The sequence below is a fragment of the Ceraceosorus guamensis genome (genome assembly GCF_003144195.1).
Source record: "Ceraceosorus guamensis strain MCA 4658 unplaced genomic scaffold IE81scaffold_90, whole genome shotgun sequence".
Lineage (NCBI taxonomy): Eukaryota > Fungi > Basidiomycota > Exobasidiomycetes > Ceraceosorales > Ceraceosoraceae > Ceraceosorus > Ceraceosorus guamensis.
Window position 1 is genome coordinate 40850 of NW_020290085.1, and position 19879 is coordinate 60728.

Genomic DNA, 19879 nt, shown 5'->3' on the forward strand with positions numbered 1-19879 from the left:
GACGGGGCGACGGAACGACGGATGCTAAAGAAGGAAAACGACGGCATCGCAAGGCGCCCTCACGCGGGCCACCCTGCTCACCCCTCTTTGTCGAGCGCATCGCACGTATATACCGCCGCGTCTGCGCTGCATTCCGCGCTATCCGAGGAACATTCCTTTTTGGCAAACAGCCCGCTCTGAATTGACAGTCTAGCTCATTATTACTGGCACTCTATCGCTCGCTCGCTCGCTCGCGTAATGGCTGCCCTCTGCTCCACGCCCTCCACGCCCTATTCGGCAACCTCATTTGTCGGACCTCGGGTCGCCGCGCTCATTCTCAATAAGCCCTCTCGTATTGCAACGATCGACAGAGATCTACACGCGGCACGCGTCGTCGCACCTGTTGATGCGGACGCGGGGCCATGCCGATCCGTAGCCATGCAGCAGCTCTACCTCGACGATCAAAGCATCAGGGGCGTCGATGACTCTCCCTTTCGTCTGCGCGTGCACGAGCGCGCTCACCATAGCTAGTCCAGCTGGGACCATGGATGTTCGCGCATAGCATACATGGCATCCCCAGCCACGCCGAGCCCCGGGACTCCGGACTAGAAGAGAAGAGGGGCCGCCGCCGCCGCCGCGATGATCTTGTCGATGCCGCCGTCGTACAAAGATCGACTGCATTGGCTGGCGCTCCGTTTCTGCAGGACAAGCAATGCTCTCTATCGCGCGCCGCACCGCACCGCCGCCAATCCAATCACGAATCTTCACCTTGGTCTCGTCGATGCAACTCCGAGCCATCATCTCATACCTCGATTCGTCTTGCGTGCGCGCGCGCGGCAGACAAAGGCGGGCGGGCGGGCGCAAAGGGGAAAAAGTTCATTGCAACAACGACGAGCACACGCAGGCGAGGGCAGACATTCCCGCGCCCGCGCATACCTCGTCGAGGCACGCCGACGACCGCCACCGCATGCTGATGCTCGCAATGCTAGCGATGCGATGCGACGACGCTCTGACTGCTCTCCATGCAAGGCTGAATGGATTGGAAACTCTGACTGCGTCTTGCGCTGACGTTGGTCGTACCTCGGTTCTTGTGAGGCACGAAGAAAAAGAAAAGATCCCCCTCGGCACTCGCCGCTTTCGAAGATATAAAAGGCATCACATCACGCACACTCTCACGCCCAGGCTCACTTCAACTCTCCAGCCCTTCGGCAATCTCTTTCGCGGTGGCGACACACACGCGACACACACGCGACACACACGCGACACACACGCGACACACACGCGACACACACGCGACACACACACGCCACACACGCGCGACACACACGAGACACACGCGACACACACGCGACACACACACACACACACACACTCTCTCTCTCTCTCTCTCTCAGAGCGCACCCATTGATCGGCTCCATTCCAGTTTCTTTGCTGGCGTGCCCTCCTTACACCCCAAGTCGTCTTCGTCGTCGTCGTCGTCGTACAAACGCAACAGGACAATTTCCCGCACACCCCTACCCCCCACATTAATCTCTCCTCCGTCGCGACGCTTACGCTCTCTCTCTCTCTCTCAAGATGCACAGCAAGGCCATCTTTGTGGCCGTGTGCGTGGCCTTCTTGATCGCTTCTCAAAGCGTCGAGTCGGCTGGACTGCTCTCCTCTCATCAAGTCTATCGACGTCGATCGGAAGGCAGTCAGCGTTCCAGATTCGACCGTCGACACATGGCTTCTCAGGACGCTTATGCTTTTGGTGGTGGAAGCGGTTCTGGATCCGGCGGTGGCTACGGCGGAGGGCCTGGCGGTGGTGGTGGTGGTGGAGGCGGCGGCGGTGGAGGCGGAGGCGGAGGCGGAGGCTTCATCGCTAGCGATGGCAGCGCCAAGAGCGTAGGCTTTGGTAACGGATCCGGTGGAGGAGAGGCCAGCGGTTCCAAGACTGCCAAGGCTGGCGGCTCTAGCGCTTCCTCTAGCTTCTCCGCCACCGGCTTTACCAAGCACGAAAAGACCACCACCTCGACGAAGCACGGCGCAGGCGCAGGCGCAGGCGCAGGCGACGGCTCCAGCAACAGTGCCAGCAACGGAGCCAGTAACACCGGCTCTACCCAGCAGCACTCTAGCGGCAACGGCAACGGCAACGGCAACACGTCTCACGGCGTCAGCAAGGGTCAAGAGCAGCAGCACAGCGTTCCCGCCGTCGTGCCAGCCGTCGCGCCAGCTCACGACACGTCCATCAAGGAGGACAAGGAGCAAGAGAAAAAGGAGAGCAAAAAGAAGCACGACAAGGAGGACAAGTGCGAGGAGGAAAAGAAAAAGGAGGCGGAGGAGCAGAAGCAGAAGCAGCACGCGGAGCAGCACGCGGAGCACCACGCTGAGCAGCACGCGGAGCAGCAACAGCAGCACCACTCTACCGAGCAAGGGCAATTGCAGCACCAGGTCGATCAGCAAAAGCAGCTCACTCAAGAGCAGCAGCACAACATCGACAAGCAGCACCGCATCGAGGAGCACCAGCACGAGATGGAGCAACACCACCTCAAGCAGCAGCAGCACAAAGAAGCGCACCAGCACGAAATGCAGGAGCACCACCACCACCACGAGCACCACGAGGCTCAAAAGACGACACAGAAGCACGTCGAGCAGCAGCAGCACCACACGGAGCAGCACGGTGCCGGCGCTGCAGCCGGAGCAGGAGCTGGCGTCGCAGGCGGCGTTGCGGGCGACGCCGCCGTCGGTCACGCAAACGGTAACGGTAATGCTGCTAGCGGCACCACCACCGCCGCCGCGAACAAGCAGGAAGAAGAGGAAGAGTGCGAAGAGGAGGAGGAAGATGAAAAGCCACCAAAGGCACCGTCGCCGCCTAATCCCCCACCACCTTCTACGCCGCCATCGCCGCCACCGCCAGCGAGTACTCCACCGAGCGCTTCTCCTCCGGCCGGCGAGCAGCCTCCTCCATCGACACCGCCGCCAGCGAGTGCTCCTCCAAGCGCTACTCCTCCGTCTTCGTCAACGCCGCCGCCATCGACGCCGCCTCCGGCCAGCGAGCAGCCTCCTGCAACTCCTACCGAGTCGCCTCCGCAGCCCAAGAGTCAGCAACCGCCTGGAACGCCTGGTGGAGACAGCTCTCTTCCACCAACCGTTCCGCCGGCGGATCAGCAGCCGCAGCAGCCGCAGCAACCTCAGACGCCCGAAACTCCCAAGCCGACGGTGACGCAAGAAGAGAAGCCACCCGAACAGCAATCGAATGCTGGTGGAAATAGCAGCACTGATAAACAGAGTGCGGAGCAGCAGCACGAGGAGCAACACGAGGAGCACACGGGCGGAGATCTTGGCAGTCAGACGGACAGCAAGCCACCTCAGCCGACGCCCGAGACGGCGCCACCCTCGACCACGCCACCGACCACGCCGCCGAACACGCCACCGACCACGCCTCCTCAACCTTCCTCCGTGACGACTGGCGAAAAGGGCTCGGAGGAGCACCACGAGGAGCAAAAAGGGAGCACCGCCACCGTGCCGCCTCAGACCAACAGCCCGACGGACACTGCGCCATCTGGACAGCCTGTCAGCGCCGGCGGCAGCAGCAGCAGCGCCGGCGCCAAGGCTTCTGAGCACCACGAAGAGGAGCACCACGAGCAAGAACACCACGAGCAGGAGCACCACGAACACTCTGCTAGCACCGAGGGCAAGCCGTGCAACAAGGAAAAGGACGAGAATGGCAAGTGCGAGTGCGACAAGTTCCAGATCAGTGAGTAGGCAGTAGCAACTCGCACAAGCTAGCTACGCTCACGTCGCGTTACGTCGCCTTTCGCAGCCATCGACTACTCCAAGAGCACAAACGTGTCCGATGCGGCCAGAGAGGAATGGCACAAGGTTTGCGGTCAAGTGTCTGGCAAATACCGTCTCACTGGCGACGACTTTGAAGACATTGGTTCGAACAAGGCGAAAGTCACTTGCATCACCAGCTCCACGGATGATGCGACCAAGAAAGTGTGAGTGGGTGGCGCGCGTTCGTCGATGGATGGGGGGGCCAAATGGAAACATGCTGACGTGCCGTGCCGTGCCGCCCCTGGCTTTTGCATTCGACAGTTCTCAGCACGACTTTGCTCTGCACGTCGTCCAGAAGCTCAAGTGGGAGGTCGTTTCGAGCTCAAGCCAGAGTTCTCAGACTGGCAGCGGTGGCGGTGGCGAAGAGGCCAGCAAGGAGGCCAGCAAGGAGGCCAGCAAGGAGGCCAGCAAGTCGTCTAGCGCTGCTCCTGCTCCTGCTCCCCCTCCTCCCGCCGCAAACCCCGCCTCGGACTCTGCACCTAACCCCAAGCCTGATGCAGCGAATCCCGATGTTGGCACTGGCGGTGGCTCATCGACGGCTACGCTTCAAGGACAAGCAGGTGCAGAGGGGACGAAAAAGGAAGACAATTCAGCAGAGCAATCGCAGCAGCAGCAGCAGCAGCAGCAGCAGCAGCAGCAGCAGGCGAAAGAGTCTTACGAGGCGCACAAAGAGGAACAACACGAGGAGCACAAGGAAGAACACAAGGATGCTCATTCCGACGACTCGCACAAGGAAGAACACAAGGATGCTCATTCCGACGACTCGCACAAGGAAGAACACAAGGATGCTCATTCCGACGACTCGCACAAGGATGCTCATGCCGACGACTCGAAGCAATCTGAAGCAGCGAGAGGCAAAGCGGCTTCAGGCGGTGAAAAGCCGTTCGCGGAAACGTCTACCAAGACGGGGCAATCGTCGCAAGCCGATGCCAAGAGCCACCCTAGCGATGCGAAAGCGCACGGCGGTCAATCTGCCTCTGCAGAATCTGCCTCGGCTACCGAAGGACAAGCCGCAGCGGGCTTCCACTGAACGGAGGCGTGTCGAGCGCGTCTACAATCAGGTCCCTCTCGCGCGCGCGCGTCGACCTTTCCGCTTTCTTTTTACCCCCCAACACACTTCGCAGGAGCCCGAAGTGAACATACATGACGTTCATTTCCGAGACCTCATACGCTCATTGCCGAAATACGCGATCCTATGGACTCTTGCATGGCGTGCACGTTTCGAGTGAGAGCGAGCGAGAGAGCGAGGGAGAGAGAGCACGATAAGCACGGTAAGAACAAGTGACCCCGCGCGCCCGCGCGCGGCTTTTTCTCACGAGCGAGATGCCCGAAGGCCGAGTCGACGCGGCAAGCATGCATGCAGTACGGTATATATATAGCGATATCTAGAGCGCCGCATGTAAAATCCTCGCGCGCGCTGTGCGCACACTCTGCCCGCTGCTGCACGCACTGCACAAGCCTTGAATTACTGCGCGTGCATAGAGTCGCGCCTCGCACGGACCTTTTGAGCGACCACAAAATGCGGGGTTGTAAGTCGCGGCGCGGATGAACCCCGCTTTTAGGGCGTGTGCGCGCGTGCGTGCGTGTGCAGCGCGAGGTTGCACAGCATGGAGCGATTGAGATGGTCAGCTTGATTGATTGATTGCGATCGAGCGGGCGGGCGAGCGAGGGATTGCATGGCATGGCACGGCATCCATATCTCACGTCCTCCCCAGCGCACGCGCGCGGCTACATAAAGCCCACACTCCTCGCGACTCGATCAGGTCGTGAGTGCACGCACGCACGCACGCTACACTCGCGCCTCATCCTCGAATCACCCCCCCCCCCCCCCTCCCACTCTCGCCCCCAAAATGGTGCTCGGATTCGGCGCAAAGTCTCCTCTCAAGACGGATCCCAAGACTTTCGCTTCGCAGGCCTCCGAGGCCGCGCCCAAGAGCTACGATTACGGTGAGCGCGCGCGCGCCGGCGCACCCGCCGTGGAGATGCAAAACCTGACGTTGGCGCTCGCTTACCCGTCGTCGCCGCCCATGCACCCGCCGCTTCTCTGTCTCCCGACCCGCCAGTGATCATTGGAGGTGGAACGGCGGGCTCTGTGATCGCATCGCGCTTGTCCGAAGATGAGAGCGTGACTGTATGCCTGCTAGAAGCTGGAGGAGATAATGGCGGGTGAGCTGGGGTGGTTGGCTCATCAAGCCAAAAGACGAAAGTCTGACCACGCGCCCCGACAATCCCCCCACAGCGTCCTGGAGAGCAAGATTCCTGCAGCGTTCGGCAAGCTTTTCAGAAGCGCTCATGGTGCGTGCCTCGCTCCAGTGTGACCTCGCCTCGTGCTCATCCTCGCGCTCGCCCTCGCAGACTGGGCTTACGAGACGGAGGAGGAGGAGGGTTTGGGGAATCGCAAGGCTTTCTTGCCACGCGGACGCTTCCTGTGAGTTTGCTCGGACGTCCAAGTACAATGCACCGCTCCAACGCACCGCTCCAATGCACCGTCCGCACACGCCCACCCCCCCGCAGAGGCGGATCGAGCTCGATGAACGCCATGATGTATCAACACCCAGCACCTAGCGACTTGGACGAATGGGCTCAAAAGCTCGGTTGCAAAGGCTGGTCTTACAACGACATCAAACCCTACCTCCGTCGAGCAGAAAAGTTCAACGTCAATCCTCAGCGTCCCTTGATCGATACATCTCATCGAGGCGATGAGGGTACATGGCAGACCGGCTACTCGTATCTTACCCCCATCATCGAGCACGGCTTTTTGCCCGCCTGCGAGGCAGCTGGAATCGTGAGTCGGGGAGTAGCCGTGCTGTGCGCGAACACGCGAGCTGAATCGTGCGCGCCCGCTCTACCCCCACAGGCCGCTTCGGAAGATGTGAACACGCCAAAGGGGCCGCTAGGAGTGACTCGCTTTCAAACCTTTATCGACTCGAAAGGGCAACGATCCAGCGCTGCGACTGCATATCTCCCACCCTCGGTGCAGCAGCGCAAGAATCTGACAATCGGTTTGAACGCGCACGTCAACAGAATCATCATCGACACTTCCAAGGGCGCTGCTCAGGCGATCGGAGCAGAGTTTCAAGTCGAAAAGGATGGCGTCAAGTGGCACGTGCACGCCAACAAGGAAGTCGTGGTGTGCGGAGGAGCATACAACACTCCTCAAACGTTGATGCTCTCCGGCATTGGACCTGAGGAGGAGCTGAGCAAATTTGGCATTCCCGTCATCCGTCAGAGTCCCAATGTGGGCCGCAACATGTACGACCACCTGGCCAGCGGGCTTTGGGCCAAGGCGCTTCCGGGCAAGACGCTAGACTATCTCGGCAGCGACGTAAAGGCGCTTCCTGCACTCGTGCAGTGGCTCACCACCGGTGGCGGACCCATGACGACCAATGTGGGCGAAGCAGCGGCATTCTTTCGCACATCGGAGCTGGACAAGAATGTGACGGATTATGGATCTATGGGCAAGGGGCCCGATGCGGAGATCATCGGTGCACCTCTTGCTTTCCGTCATCATGGCGCTGTGCAGACGCCCAAGGTGAGCCCTGCGTGCGGGCGTGCCCGTGCGTGCGTGCGCGAGCGCGAACGCGAGCGCGAACGCCAGCACTCACGAAGCTCACCACTGTCAACGTTCCTTGCCACGCACAGGGCACTAGCAGCATGTCGCAAGCCATCATCGGGCTGCGACCCCTCAGCACTGGTACGGTGACGTTGCGATCTGCCGATGTTTGGGACAAGGTGAGCGGGCGGGCGTGGGCGCGGGCGCGGGCGCGGGAATGTCTGTCTCGCCTGCGTGCGTGCGAGCGCAGCTGACCTCACACACCCCCCCCCACGCAGGCCATCATCAAGCACAATTACTGGTCCAACCCGCACGACGTCAAGGTGCAGCTGGCCGCTTTGCGCAAAGCGATGGAGATCTTCGAGCAAGACTCGTTCGACCACTACCTCGACCGTTCTTATGAGGACGACGATCCAAACGGCTTCTGGTGGCCTTGGTCCGTGCGGGACAAGAGCAAGATTACGGACGAGCAGCTGATCGACTTTATGAAGAAGGAATCCTTTACGCTCTACCACCCCGTAGGATCTGCTCGATTGGGCTCGGATGAAGCGTCGGTGGTGGATCTGCAGTTGCGCGTCAGGGGCGTCAATGGTCTGAGGGTGTGCGACGCTTCCATCTTTCCTCAGCAGATTTCTGGACACCCTACGGCTACGGTCATTGCGATTGCGGAAAAGGCGTCGGATCTATTGAGAGGCAAGGTTGCTGCGAATGAGGATGCCACGCAGAGCGTCGCTGTGGCCAGCAGCGGTGCGGCGGTTCAGCAAATCGCTGCTTTGGCGTAATCGCGGAGACTGGCCCCAGATGATTTTTCGATCTTGTCCCGACCCACTCGTGACTTTTACGACTCTTCTGTACGTACCTGACCCCCCTGTATTCAATTACGAATCACGTTCGAGCGCGCGCGCAACTGCGCCAAGAGTCGCAGCGCAGCAGGCACGCACGCGATATCCGAGCTGTTTTGAGTGAGACGTTGCGCGATGCGGGCTTCAAGCCACTTTTTGATGCGTGCGTGCGTGCGCGCGTGCGCGTGCACCAGCATCAGCAGCAGTCACGAGTAAGCGCGCGCGCGCGCGCGCGTGTGCTGGGGTAAGGCCAGCCAGGGCACACCGTAAGCCATGCATGCAGAGTGCTTGCACGCACGCACGCACGCACGCACGCGCGTGCCGAGCTTGATGTATTCGCTCTCCGCCCCATGCACTACGTGGCACAGAGTGCGGCTGGTGAAATCGCGCGTATAGATAGCAGTTGTTGTGATGATGATGATGATGATGCTCCCGGCGAATGCGTGTGCGTTGTGATGCCCCCCCCCCCACTCGAAAGCCAGCGCCATCATTGCAGTTTCGATCGCGGGTCGGAGTCTTGCGCGCGCGCGCGAGCGGGCACGCAGCACATGCGCGGTGTGCGCGCGGTCCAGCATGCAGTCAAAGTTGAAATCGCGCGCGTGCGTGCTCGCGCGGGAGGCGTGAGAGCAGTGGGAACACTTTACGCGTCTCGAGGCAGTAGCGCATGCACCGCGTGCAGCGCCGGTAGTGCATGATGGTGCGTACGCGCGCGATGCCAACGGATCGAGCATGCTGCATCCGCGCAGCAGCAGCAAGAGAGAGGGGAATAACCCCTCATCCTTCGCGCGCTCTTTCCCCGACGTGCAGCAGCAGCAGGCGGTACGCACGCATCAGCTATAGCTGCGCTGCTGCTCCAGTACAGTCAGCGCGTGCTGCGAACATCACCCTCTGCTTGCGTGCTTAGGCACACTCGCACACGCGCGCGATGCAGCGGCGGGCCTCCGTCGCGCGCGCGCGGCTGCTTGCGTGGGTTTGAGAGGCGCGCGGCGGAGGGGCGCAGTGTGGTCCCGTGCGCCGTGCGCGCATGCAGCGGAGAGGGTCCTTGCTGATATATGCTGTAGCTAGTGCGCGCTGCGGTGCGCCTTTTGATGGATGCTGCTTGCTGCGAGCGCGCCTGCCCGCCTGCGCCTGTGCCTTGCTCAACACTCACGCTGCTGCGACTCGTGATTGCCTCCCTCCCCCCCCCTCGAGCATATCCCGATCGAAGCTATAGCTGCTCCCGCCCGCCCAACTTCGCCTCTTTGCCGGCCTCAACCATCCCCCCCCCCTCACATCACCGCCTTTTTTTGGACCATCGCAAACCACGTCTCCGCGACGCGATCGAAGGAGACCGCAGCGTGCGCATCCACAGCAGCTAGCAGCCAAGGCGTAAATCGCGATTTCATTCTATACCGCACTCGACTCGACGCACCAAGATCTGATTGGGGTGCTTCGCTTCGGTGCTTTGGCGCAGCCATATATACATATATAGCCCACTCGGCACGGACGCGCGCGTCTGTAGACTCGTCGCGACGAGTCGTGAGTCACGACTCACGACTCACGACGGCGGGCGGGCGGGCAGGCGGCGGCGGCGGCGGGCGGCGGTGGCTGCGTGGCGACGACGACGACGAAGGGTTCGAATCGAAAGTCAATACGCACGCACCACGCACCACACGCACCACACGCACCACGCGCCCACCACCACGTCTCATTTCGCCGCTCGCTCGTATCGACCGCATAGGATCAGTGTGCAGAAGAAGCACACTCACACTCACACTCACACTCACACTCGCACTCACACTCGCACTCACACTCACACTCGCACTCGCACTCACACTCACACTCTGCTCGATCTCGTTGGCTTGACTCGGAAGCGTCCGCAGCGCAGACCGTCATCAGCAGTCACGCGCGAGTATATGCTATACGCTGGCGTCGAGCACGTCGACGGCGCAGACGAGACAATCGCCAGCAGCAGCAGCAGCAGGAGCAGCAGCAGCAGCAGGAGCAGCAATCAGCGATTCGAAACACCGCGCGGCTGCTAGATATATATATATAGCTGCCGCTGCTCCCGTCGCCGCCGCCTGCCCGCCTGCCCGCCTGCCCGCCACGCCGCCGCATCAGCCACTACAGAGTCAGTGCGCCGCCATCTGAGACCAATAGAGTGACGAGTCACTGCAGCTAGTGGCCGCCCCGCCGTACCCCCGTCATCTCACATAGCTGTTCGCGCGCCGGCCTCGCGCGAGGCAAGTCCGAACATCCTCACATCCGAGCCGAGCTCACATCCGAGCTCACACTCGCGCACCCTCACACCCTCACACTCGCGCATCCTCGCGCACCCTCGCGCATCCTCGCGACCATGTCGGGGACTATGCTGCACGCTTCACCCTCCTCTTCCACCCTAGACCTCTCGCAGTTCGGCACGAGCATGGGTGGTAATGCAGGCGAGGCGTCGACGACGACGACGACGACGTACTTTGGCGGCATGAGCAGCCACGATTCCTTGGCCGCCTCTTCGAACCCCGGCGCTAGACACGGCAGCATGAGCCATCAGATCCATCCCATGCCATCTGCAGCTTTCGATTACGTATCGCCCAATGCAGTTGCTGGCCCAAGCGGCAGCAACATGCACACGTCAGGCTGCGGCGGCGGCGGCGGCGGCTTGAACGTAACGCACGCTCTGCCTGCGCGGCACCATTCCATGCCCATCGGCAGCATTCGCGCTGGAACAGCACCCAATTCGCCGGCCACGTTTGGTCCAAGCGCGGCATCGAGCGCGGCATCGAGCGCAGCAGCAACGTCGGGGGTCAGCGGCAATGGCACCTATCTGTCTGCCAATTCGCCCCATCGAATGGGCGTCGGCAGTCCGGCCAACTCTTCAGAGACGGGCAGCAGCGGCATGAGCGGCAGTCCGCAGCAGATCAAGCAGGAAATCATGTCCATGGGGCCTCCTGCTCCTCCCCGCGGCGGCGGCATGCCGACATTCGTCGCGCGCAGCGATAGCATGGCGTCGCTCGCAGGAGAGACTTCCTTTGACTTGCCATCGCCCTCCTCTACACCTGGCAGAGCAGCAAGCAACGCAGCGACAGCTGGCGGCATGCTGCACCCTGCCGACTCGCACTTGGCGGCTCTGGCAGCAGGCGCGGGCGTGGGCGGGGATGCAGCCGACGGCTTCATGAGCAGCGCAGACATGGCCCACTTTATGTCGACGGGGGATGGTGACAACAACAGCAACAGCAACAACAATGCTGCTGCCGCCGTCGACGCCGATCCAAACAGACCCAGCACCAAGTTTGTGCACAAATTGTACCGCATGGTGTGCGATCCCGACTATCAGCACCTCATTTGTTGGAACACAAACGGGACGAGCGTGGTGGTGACGCACTTTGACGAGTTTGCCAAAGAGGTGCTTGGCAAGCATTTCAAGCATTCCAACTTTTCCAGCTTCATTCGGCAGCTCAACATGTGAGTGTGGCGCGCGCGCGGCGTGCATCGCCCCCTCTCACGCGCCCCCCTCTCACGTTTTCTCTCTCTCGCGCCCCCACACGCTTTCCCAGGTACGGCTTTTACAAGGTCAACAAGACCCCCCGTGGACACCGAAACGCAGTGGATACGCAGGTCTGGGAATTCTCGCACCCCAAATTCCTTCGAAATCGACCCGACTTGCTGGATGATATTCGACGAAAAGCGCTAGACTCGGAGCACGCTCGCGTCGAGGCGAGAGATTTGCAGTACAGCGTTTCGGTCGGGCAAATGCACCTCCGAGCTCAGGTGGACGAGATGCACTTTCGATTGGACGAGTGCTTGGAGACCAACATGAGCCTTCGAGGGGCGCTCGTTAGCATGAGGGAGGTGCTGGGTGGCGTGCTAGATTGGATCAAGGTGCAAAATGGCGGCCAATTGCCGTACGAGCTGAGAATGATTCGAGCGGACATTCCCATCCCCAGTCCCATGGCACCCACCTGGCAGGAATCGCCGTGGATGAGCGGACCGCCTAGCGCCGCTGCCGCTGCTGCTGCCGCTGCTGCTCATCCGCATCACGATGGCCCGCCCATCTTTGTCACCGAACCGCCTCATGGTGGCGTCATGGCAGGTCCGCCTCAACACTCGCCCAATCCCAACATGCATGCTGGGGAAAGCTACGACGCATTCTCGATGGGAGGTCTATCGCAAGTCAGCCCGTTGGGCAGCAGACGCGTGAGCGCAGAGCAGCCAGAGCTCATGTCGCAGCCAGAGCTCATGTCGCAGCAGCAGCATCCTCAAATGTCCTTTGATGTCAAGGGCGGCCGATCGATGCCCAATCGGCAAGGCTCGTTTGGCGACGGAGCACCGCGAGGCGGACCAAACTACCCCACTGCTAGGCCGATCGCGGGCAAATCGCCTGTTCCCAATGGTTTGGCCATCGATACGACGAGCGCCATGTCTAGCCATCACTCGCCAGCCATGCAGCAGCATCTCGCCGGCCAGCAGCAGCATCAGCAGCAGCAGCAGCAGCAGCAGCAGCAGCAAGGCAATCCAGGCTTGGGCGTCGGCATGATGAGCGTTCCACCCTCGCCCATCTCTCCGCAAGTGGCTCAGATGATGACGGCGATGAACACCCCTTTGCCGCCTTCGCCCGCTGTCGCGAGCGCTGGCAACCACGCTTGGTTGGATCCCTCTGCTGCAGCCATGTCCAGCGGGGTCAATGCGGGCTTTGTGCAGGGTCAGAGCAATCCGTTTGACATGCGGCACGCACACGCGCACGCGCACGTGCACGCGCACGCTCCCCAGAGCAATGCTGCCGCTGCCGCTGCCGGTATGATGCATTCGCCCACGTCGCCATTCTTGGCGGGCACGCCTTTTGGACAGGGAGCCATGTCGGACCCGTTCTTGGGCGCGCAAGCTGGTCCGACCAACAACGACGACGATATGCTCAAGCCAAATGTCGCCAAGAGCAGCAGGACGACGTTGAAGAGGACGGCTAGCTCGAGCAGCTCGCGCAAGGCTGCTGCTGGTGGTGGTGGCGGTGGTGGTGGTGGTGCTAGCAACGACGATCTGGAGCCTCCTAGTCCTGGAGGGCAAAAGAGAAAGTCGCCAGTGTAGTCACGCTCGTGATACAATGGTGTGCGCGCGCGCGGCGCCTGAACAATTGCTGCAACTAACCGACCGCGCGCGCGCGCGCGCGAGGTTCCCCGCAATTTCGACATCAAACCTCTCCCCTGCCCGTCACCCATCACGCATCACGCCCGCTTATGCGAGCGATTTCGTCTTCACGCGCTACCTTGCCCCAAAATGACCTTCTCCCCTCTCTCTCTCTCTTGCGCGCGCGCGCCTTGCTTCACTCGCGTCTCTTGCGTCTCGTAACATATACATGTCTTTAAAAGTGCCGCTGCCGTACTGCATGCAACCTACTCGTCTTGCTTTCTGCTTCTGTTCTGCGGGGCGGCTTCCTCTTCGGCTCAAACGTTGCGTGCGCTGCGCTGCGCTACATACACCCAACCCACCTTGATTGGCTGTGCCGTGCGAGATGCGAGAGATCACGACTCACGACTGAAGCGATCAAGCGAGCGTTGCGCGCATTGCTGGCTGGACCAGTCCCCGGCGCGAGTCGCTAGCTAGCTAGCTATATAGCGCAACGCGCGCACGCAGCAACTAACCAAGAGAACTCGAGAACTCGAGAAACTCGAGAACTGGTAAACTCGCACTTGCACCCGCTGATAATTGCATGCTGCTGGGGCGAAACGACGCGACACGTGCGCCGCGCAATTCTTGCCCATTGTCCAAATGCGGCTCTCGCCTACACACCAGCACCCGCACTCGGCTCTTGCACCCGCACCCGCTTGCACATGACGCCTGATCGTTTTTATTTCCCCCAAATCGAGAATCGAGAAATCGTCGCTCGCTGCACAGGGAGCTCGCCCGAGCCCATGCGCTCTCGGTGCTGCCCACCCACCCACCGCTTTCTGCATGGCCTCGACTCGTGACGAGTGTTCGTTCGCTCCTTGTGCAGACATCTGCGAGCCTTTTGCGATCACGGGGGTTTCAGCAGAGTGGGAAGAACTGGTTGGGGGACTTTTTCTTTTGCATGGGGTCGGATCGATTCAACCCCCGATCGAGTCATCCGTCGCACGGCGCGGCGCGGCGCGGCGCGGCGCGAATCGAATCGCTGCTGCAAGAATCATCAGAATATTTTTTGACAATCCGAGATTCTTCTCAAAACTCGATTCGCGTGGCGGCGCGCGCGCGCGCGCGCGATTGCTGCAGCAGCAGAAATCACGTGAATCTGCCATTCGCGCGCGCGTGCGCAAGTCCATGGACCCGACTTGGCGGGCGGAGCGGTTGTGAAGATGCGTCGCGCGCGCGCGCACACCTCCAACCCCCTCCACCCCATCTCCCACACTCGCGACTCGCCACCCCACCCCACACCCCACCATGGCCGCCGAATTGCTGCGCTCCAAATTGCCTCTGCTGGATGATCCCATCGTGGATTATCTAGCTGGATACGTCGAAGAGCCAGACGACGGGCGGGATGAGGTGTTGCAATTGATCCGATCCATCTTGGAGAGCGCCACATTGACGGATAGCGAAGCTGCATCGGGTGCGGTGGTGGATGCGGTGCTGTTCGAACTGGCCGGCATGCTTCCCGACGCCGCCTCTGCAGACAGCGCATCGCTGCTCAGGCTGGACAGGGTGGTGGATATGAACAAGACGGAGCTCAGCAAGACGGTGGGCTTCGATCAGGGCAACGTGGACATTGCATCTGGCACCACGCTCAAGGCCCGCTCCAACGTCGACGTCAAGGCGTTGGAGAAGCAAGAGAAAAAGACGAGGGCGAAATTGGCAAAGAGGGCGCAGAGGGACTTGTACGAGACGAGCAAATTGGTGGAGAATGCAAAGAGGCAGGAGAGCTACGAGGAAATGTTTCTCAAGGTCAATCCCATCGAGAATGCGGCAAACAAGAGCAAGAACAAGGATGTTCACCTGCCAAACATCGACCTCTCCTTTGGTTCCAATCGTCTCTTGTCTGGCGCTTCATTGACGCTGGCTCAAGGCAGGAGGTACGGCTTGATCGGCAGAAACGGTGAGTGCGTGCGGGCGCGAGCAAGAGGCGGTCCGTAAGGGAGCAAGAGGTGGTCCGTGAGGGAGTAAGAGGTGGTCCGTGATTTCCTTCAAGCTCTGGCCCATTCCTCATCTCGCGCGCGACTCGCTCGCGACTCGCTCGCCCGTGATTCCTGCAGTCTCTGCTCCATCCCTCATCATGCGCACTCACATCTCGCGCACTAACCCCCCACAGGCACGGGAAAATCGACATTGCTGCGCAACATGGCGCTGCGAGAGATTCCCATTCCCACCCACGTCTCCATCCTCTACGTGGAGCAAGAAGTCTCTGGCGAATCCGTCTCTGCTCTCAATGCCGTTCTCAAAGCCGACGTCTGGCGGGACAAGTTGATGAGCGAAGAGCAAAGTTTGAATGCGGAGCTCAGCAAATTGGAAAAGGATGCGGCTGCTGCTGTTCGAGCTGCAAAGGACGCTGCTGGAACGCGCGACGATCGCGACGATGATGACGACGCTGCCGCTGCCGCTGCCGCCACTGCTGTGGATATGCCTACGAGACAGAGGGAAATTCAGAGGGAAGAATTGACGGCGAGGTTAGGAGAGGTGCAGGCTAAATTGGTCGACATGGAAGCCGATACTGGACCCAGCAGAGCTGCTTCGCTCTTGAGTGGTCTGGGCATCCTGGACAAGGATCAGAGCAAACCCACATCGTGTGAGCTGCAGCGCGAATCATGTCAAGCGGCGCGCTCTTTCACTCAACGCACTTTGCCTCTCTTTCGCTCGCTCCCCTCGCTCCCACAGCCTTCAGCGGTGGTTGGCGCATGCGTATCGCCCTCGCAAGAGCCCTCTTTTGCAAGCCCGACTTGCTCATGCTCGACGAGCCTTCGAACAGTAAGTGGAGATGCTGTCCTTTGAGGCGCAGAAATCGGAGCTCATCGCCTGCGGCTGCTAACGCCACCTACCTCCCGCCAGTGCTGGACCTCAACGCCATTGCTTGGCTGGAAGATTACCTCGTCAACGAGTGGCAAGGCACACTGCTCGTCGTCTCCCACGACAGGTCCTTTCTCGACACGGTCGCTACGGACATTGTGCATCTGCACTCCGAGAGGCTGGACTACGTGAGTGCGAAGCCGATGAGCAAGCTTCAGCATTCGTTGCGCGACAGGCGCCGTTGCAGTCACCTCGCTTCAGTCGTTGGAGCGCTGGCTGGGGCACTTTTACGCTTTGCTCATTCGCTCGCTCGCTCGCCCGCTAACATGCAACCCGCCCACGTTCACAGTACAAGGGCAACTTTACCCAATTCTACGAGACTCGAAGCGAGAGGAGAAAGAATCAGCTTCGCGAGTACGAAGCTTCGGTGGCGAAGCGGGCGCACTTGCAGGCCTTCATCGATAGGTGGAGATACAATGCGAACCGAGCAGCTCAAGCTCAGAGCAAAATCAAGGAGCTGGAAAGGATGCCAGAGGTGGAAGCTCCAGAGCAAGATGAGGTTGTCAAGTTTAGACTGCCCGAGACGGACAAATTGCCACCTCCGCTCCTGCAATTGGACAATGTGACGTTTGGCTACACGCCAGACAAGATTCTTCTCAGAGACGTCAATTTTGATGTGGGCATGGAGAGCAGGATCGCCATTGTGGGCTCCAACGGTGCTGGCAAATCCACCCTCATGAAATTGCTCATGGGCAACATCAACCCCATCAGCGGCGACCAAAAGCGCAACAATAGGCTTCGAATCGGATACTTTTCTCAGCATCATATTGATCAGGTGAGTCTGCGAGGTGCGAGGTGCGAGGTGCGGCGTGCGGCGTGCGGCGTGCGGCGTGCGAGGTGCGGCGTGCGAGGCGCATGGTGACCGATTCGTGTCCCCCCCTCTCTGCTACTCCTCTCGCAGCTGGATCTCACAGTCAGGTGAGCTGGGGCCTCTTCCCGTCTCTTCCCACGCAACAACTCACACTCTGCCCCTGCTCGCAGCCCCGTCGCCTTTCTAGCAGCCAAATTTCCGGGCAAGTCTGTGGAAGAGTACAGATCTCACCTGTGAGTCGTCTGATGCCGCACGAGCGCAGTGACCGAGCCGTCGTCGCGCCGCTCAACACAACACGCCCACCGCTTTGCTCTTGCGCGCGCGCCCCACGCCACGCCAGCGGCGCATTCGGCATCAAAGGTCCTACCGGCCTTCAGATCATCGCGACGCTCAGTGGAGGTCAAAAGTCCAGAGTGGCCTTTGCGCAATTGTCGCTGATGAGACCCCACGTGCTGTTGCTGGACGAGCCGACGAATCACTTGGACATTGAAGGCTTGGACGCTCTGATGGACGCCATCAAGGCTTGGAACGGGGGCGTCATCGCCATCAGCCACGACCAGCGTTTCATCCAAAATTGCATGGATCAGCTTTGGGTCGCTGATGCCGAAAAGAAGACGGTCACGCAATTCAGGGGCGATGTGGAGAGCTACAAGAGCATCATCATCGAGATGAACAAAAAGTTGCAGACTTCGCACAGTTGACGCGCAATGCATGCAATTAGCCTTGCATCGTCACGCGCCCCGCTTCACACGCTCATGGCCATCTTGATGGCGGGACACGGATCGTAGCCTTGCACTTCAAAGTCGTCCGTCTCGAAGCTGTCAATGTCGGGAATGCGCCTCTTGAACGCGAGTTTCGGAAAGGGTCTAGGTTGCCGCTGTAATTGAGCTGCGGATGAAGGTAAAGGTGAAGGTGAAGGTGAAGGAGAGCAGGCGGGCGAATGAGAGCAGGCGAAGGAGAGCAGTTGAAGAAAAGCAGGTGAAGAAAAGCAGGGGTCAGAGGCCGGCCCACACCCGCACCCGCATCCACGCCCGCTGTGCTCACTTTTGAGAGGTTCGACGTGGTCCTTGTAGACGTGCGCGTCGCCCATTGCCAGCGTCAGCCTGTCGGCCTCGCAACCCGTGACGTGGGCAATCATGTGCGTCAACAGTGCGTAGGATGCAATGTTGAACGGCACGCCCAAGCCCAGATCGCAGGACCGCTGATACATTTGGCACGACAAAAGAGGCTTCTCCGCCCCTCTTCTTTGCGAGACGAAAAATTGGCAAAACATGTGGCACGGAGGTAGAGCCATCAACCTCAGGTCTGTGGTTGCGTGCACGAGTCAGCACGTGGGGCTTTTGCGCATGCCGCTTCGCCGACGCTACGCACCTTTTGGGTTCCATGCGCTCAGGATGATTCTCCGATCTGTTGGATTGCTCTTTATCTTGTCAATCACCTCGGCCAGCTGGTCCACGCCCTTGCCGCTGTAATCGTCATCGCAGTGCGTGTACTCGGCGCCAAAGTGTCTCCACTGGAAGCCGTACACTGGGCCCAAGTCGCCTTCCCTGCGCTCCTTTAACCCGCGCGAGTCTAAAAACGCTCTCGAGCCATTGCCGTCCCAAATGTGCACCCCTCTGTCGGTGAGCAGCTGAGCGCAGTGGTAGAAGCACGGAAAAGGTGTCTCAGCAGCTGTCTCCGAAAGGACCGACTCGCGCTGCCTACTCGCGCCCCCTACTCACTTTAGAATCCGTCTTGCCAGCTACAAACCACAGCAGCTCCTCGAGGATGCCCCTCATAAAGACTCGCTTTGTAGTAAGAAGCGGCAGAGTGCCATCTGCAAGCGAGAACGACAACGAAGGCTGGGGCGCAAACAACGCCAAAGTGCCTGTGCCTGTTCGATCTCCGCGCGCTTCACCGCTTTGAATGACGCGCTGGATCAAAGACAAGTACTGGTGCTCTTCGTGTTCGGGCGGTTCTGGAGCAAGTCGACACACGGCGCGGTCAGCGGCGAACAACTCTTGCCTTGCGCTTCACCGCCAACTCACTAGGTCGGGAGTCGGGTCGCGGGCCAGTCTTGCTCGAGAAGATGCCTGCTATTGTAGGCTCCTGGAAGCTATGATGAGCGTACGACAGAATGGCTACGCCGCCCGCATCGACTTCGAACAGCCTTCCATTCGTCAAAGGTAGGCCAAGCCAGCGAGCAATGAAGCAGCTAGCGCACGTCAAGAATCGAGAAAGCGAGGCGGAGAGTGTACATCAGAAAGCGAGGCGTCAACTGTACGTCAGAAAGCGAAAAGGCGACTGATTGGACTTTCTCACGCACCGATTGTAGTGTCCGTGTGCGACCAGAATCACATCGCCGCCCCGCTTCATCACATTTTCATCGTGCGTCGTCTCTGGATGCCCTTCGATGACTGCCTTTTGAAGCACCCGGATCTTTGCAATGACACCATCCACCCTGTCGGACATGTGCTGCGCGCTCTCCCCGGGCAAGTCTGGATTGGAGGGGTGATTGGGCGTGCCATCATTCCAAATGTCCCAACCTGCATGCTTTTCCCTAATCTCGTTCGTCTTCAAGCCTTCGTACGCCCCGTAATCCCACTCTCTGCACTCTTGCAGCGTCTCTACAGGCACTACGGCATCCCGCTCCTCCTTGCTCAAGTGCGACATCATCAGCTCCAGCGTTCGTTGAGATCTCTTCCTGGGACTGCAAAAGATGTGCGAGACGTGACGAGGGTCGACCAGCTTGCTGCCGTCCGTTCCCACAAATGTCGGCGCCAAAGCGAGCATGACGCTCTCGCCATGAGCAGTCAGTGGAATGTCGCTGCGACCAGTGTGCTGGCCCGACAGCGACCATTCCGTCTCGCCATGGCGGGCGAGAATCACTCTAGGCAT

The 19879-nt window shown here is 60.2% G+C and overlaps 7 protein-coding genes across 7 annotated transcripts; 5 read left to right on the top strand and 2 right to left on the bottom strand.

Annotated features, from left to right (window-relative positions):
* Positions 1 to 396: 396 nt before the first annotated feature.
* IE81DRAFT_255495 (hypothetical protein) lies at positions 397 to 1471 on the top strand. The gene is made up of 2 exons (XM_025511351.1): positions 397 to 1243; positions 1310 to 1471. Exons 1-2 carry the CDS (start codon positions 692 to 694, stop codon positions 1385 to 1387), a joined length of 630 nt encoding a protein of 209 aa, XP_025367040.1. The 5' UTR covers positions 397 to 691; the 3' UTR covers positions 1388 to 1471.
* An 83-nt stretch (positions 1472 to 1554) lies between these two features.
* Positions 1555 to 4825, top strand: IE81DRAFT_349783 (hypothetical protein; the record flags this gene model as incomplete). The annotated part of the gene is made up of 3 exons (XM_025516447.1): positions 1555 to 3715; positions 3782 to 3959; positions 4057 to 4825. The coding sequence occupies 3 exons, from the start codon at positions 1555 to 1557 to the stop codon at positions 4823 to 4825; spliced, it is 3108 nt and encodes a 1035-aa protein (XP_025367041.1).
* A 795-nt stretch (positions 4826 to 5620) lies between these two features.
* On the top strand, positions 5621 to 8245 carry IE81DRAFT_326101 (glucose dehydrogenase). Its single transcript, XM_025514724.1, has 8 exons — positions 5621 to 5742; positions 5859 to 5961; positions 6035 to 6090; positions 6151 to 6223; positions 6310 to 6580; positions 6653 to 7327; positions 7438 to 7527; positions 7627 to 8245. Exons 1-8 carry the CDS (start codon positions 5646 to 5648, stop codon positions 8128 to 8130), a joined length of 1869 nt encoding a protein of 622 aa, XP_025367042.1. The 5' UTR covers positions 5621 to 5645; the 3' UTR covers positions 8131 to 8245.
* Positions 8246 to 9990: 1745 nt separating this feature from the next.
* IE81DRAFT_255595 (hypothetical protein) lies at positions 9991 to 10406 on the bottom strand. The gene has a single exon (XM_025511352.1). It carries the CDS (start codon positions 10285 to 10287, stop codon positions 10072 to 10074), a length of 216 nt encoding a protein of 71 aa, XP_025367043.1. The 5' UTR covers positions 10288 to 10406; the 3' UTR covers positions 9991 to 10071.
* A 119-nt stretch (positions 10407 to 10525) lies between these two features.
* Positions 10526 to 13248, top strand: IE81DRAFT_332030 (hypothetical protein; the record flags this gene model as incomplete). The annotated part of the gene is made up of 2 exons (XM_025515286.1): positions 10526 to 11631; positions 11724 to 13248. 2 exons carry the CDS (start codon positions 10526 to 10528, stop codon positions 13246 to 13248), a joined length of 2631 nt encoding a protein of 876 aa, XP_025367044.1.
* Positions 13249 to 14586: 1338 nt separating this feature from the next.
* Positions 14587 to 17797, top strand: IE81DRAFT_326103 (P-loop containing nucleoside triphosphate hydrolase protein). The gene is made up of 8 exons (XM_025514725.1): positions 14587 to 15226; positions 15440 to 15913; positions 16003 to 16092; positions 16174 to 16319; positions 16481 to 16966; positions 17093 to 17109; positions 17173 to 17235; positions 17343 to 17797. Exons 1-8 carry the CDS (start codon positions 14782 to 14784, stop codon positions 17701 to 17703), a joined length of 2082 nt encoding a protein of 693 aa, XP_025367045.1. The 5' UTR covers positions 14587 to 14781; the 3' UTR covers positions 17704 to 17797.
* Positions 17748 to 19879, bottom strand: IE81DRAFT_294164 (hypothetical protein; the record flags this gene model as incomplete). The annotated part of the gene is made up of 6 exons (XM_025512038.1): positions 17748 to 17890; positions 18047 to 18307; positions 18374 to 18632; positions 18724 to 18959; positions 19030 to 19196; positions 19308 to 19879. The coding sequence occupies 6 exons, from the start codon at positions 19877 to 19879 to the stop codon at positions 17748 to 17750; spliced, it is 1638 nt and encodes a 545-aa protein (XP_025367046.1).

Excerpts from the sequence above, each read along its gene's own strand:
- IE81DRAFT_326101 (XM_025514724.1), top strand. The coding sequence starts at position 5,646 with ATGGTGCTCGGATTCGGCGCAAAGTCTCCTCTCAAGACGGATCCCAAG. Across the intron at positions 6,091-6,150 it reads GCTTTTCAGAAGCGCTCATG|ACTGGGCTTACGAGACGGAG; the intron begins GTGCGTGCCTCG and ends TCGCCCTCGCAG. Across the intron at positions 7,328-7,437 it reads GCGCTGTGCAGACGCCCAAG|GGCACTAGCAGCATGTCGCA; the intron begins GTGAGCCCTGCG and ends TGCCACGCACAG.
- IE81DRAFT_255495 (XM_025511351.1), top strand. The coding sequence starts at position 692 with ATGCTCTCTATCGCGCGCCGCACCGCACCGCCGCCAATCCAATCACGA. Across the intron at positions 1,244-1,309 it reads ACACGCGACACACACGCGAC|ACACACGCGACACACACGCG; the intron begins ACACACGCGACA and ends GACACACACGAG.
- IE81DRAFT_255595 (XM_025511352.1), bottom strand. The coding sequence starts at position 10,287 with ATGCGGCGGCGTGGCGGGCAGGCGGGCAGGCGGGCAGGCGGCGGCGAC.
- IE81DRAFT_326103 (XM_025514725.1), top strand. The coding sequence starts at position 14,782 with ATGCTTCCCGACGCCGCCTCTGCAGACAGCGCATCGCTGCTCAGGCTG. Across the intron at positions 15,914-16,002 it reads TCAGAGCAAACCCACATCGT|CCTTCAGCGGTGGTTGGCGC; the intron begins GTGAGCTGCAGC and ends TCGCTCCCACAG. Across the intron at positions 16,320-16,480 it reads ACTCCGAGAGGCTGGACTAC|TACAAGGGCAACTTTACCCA; the intron begins GTGAGTGCGAAG and ends CCACGTTCACAG.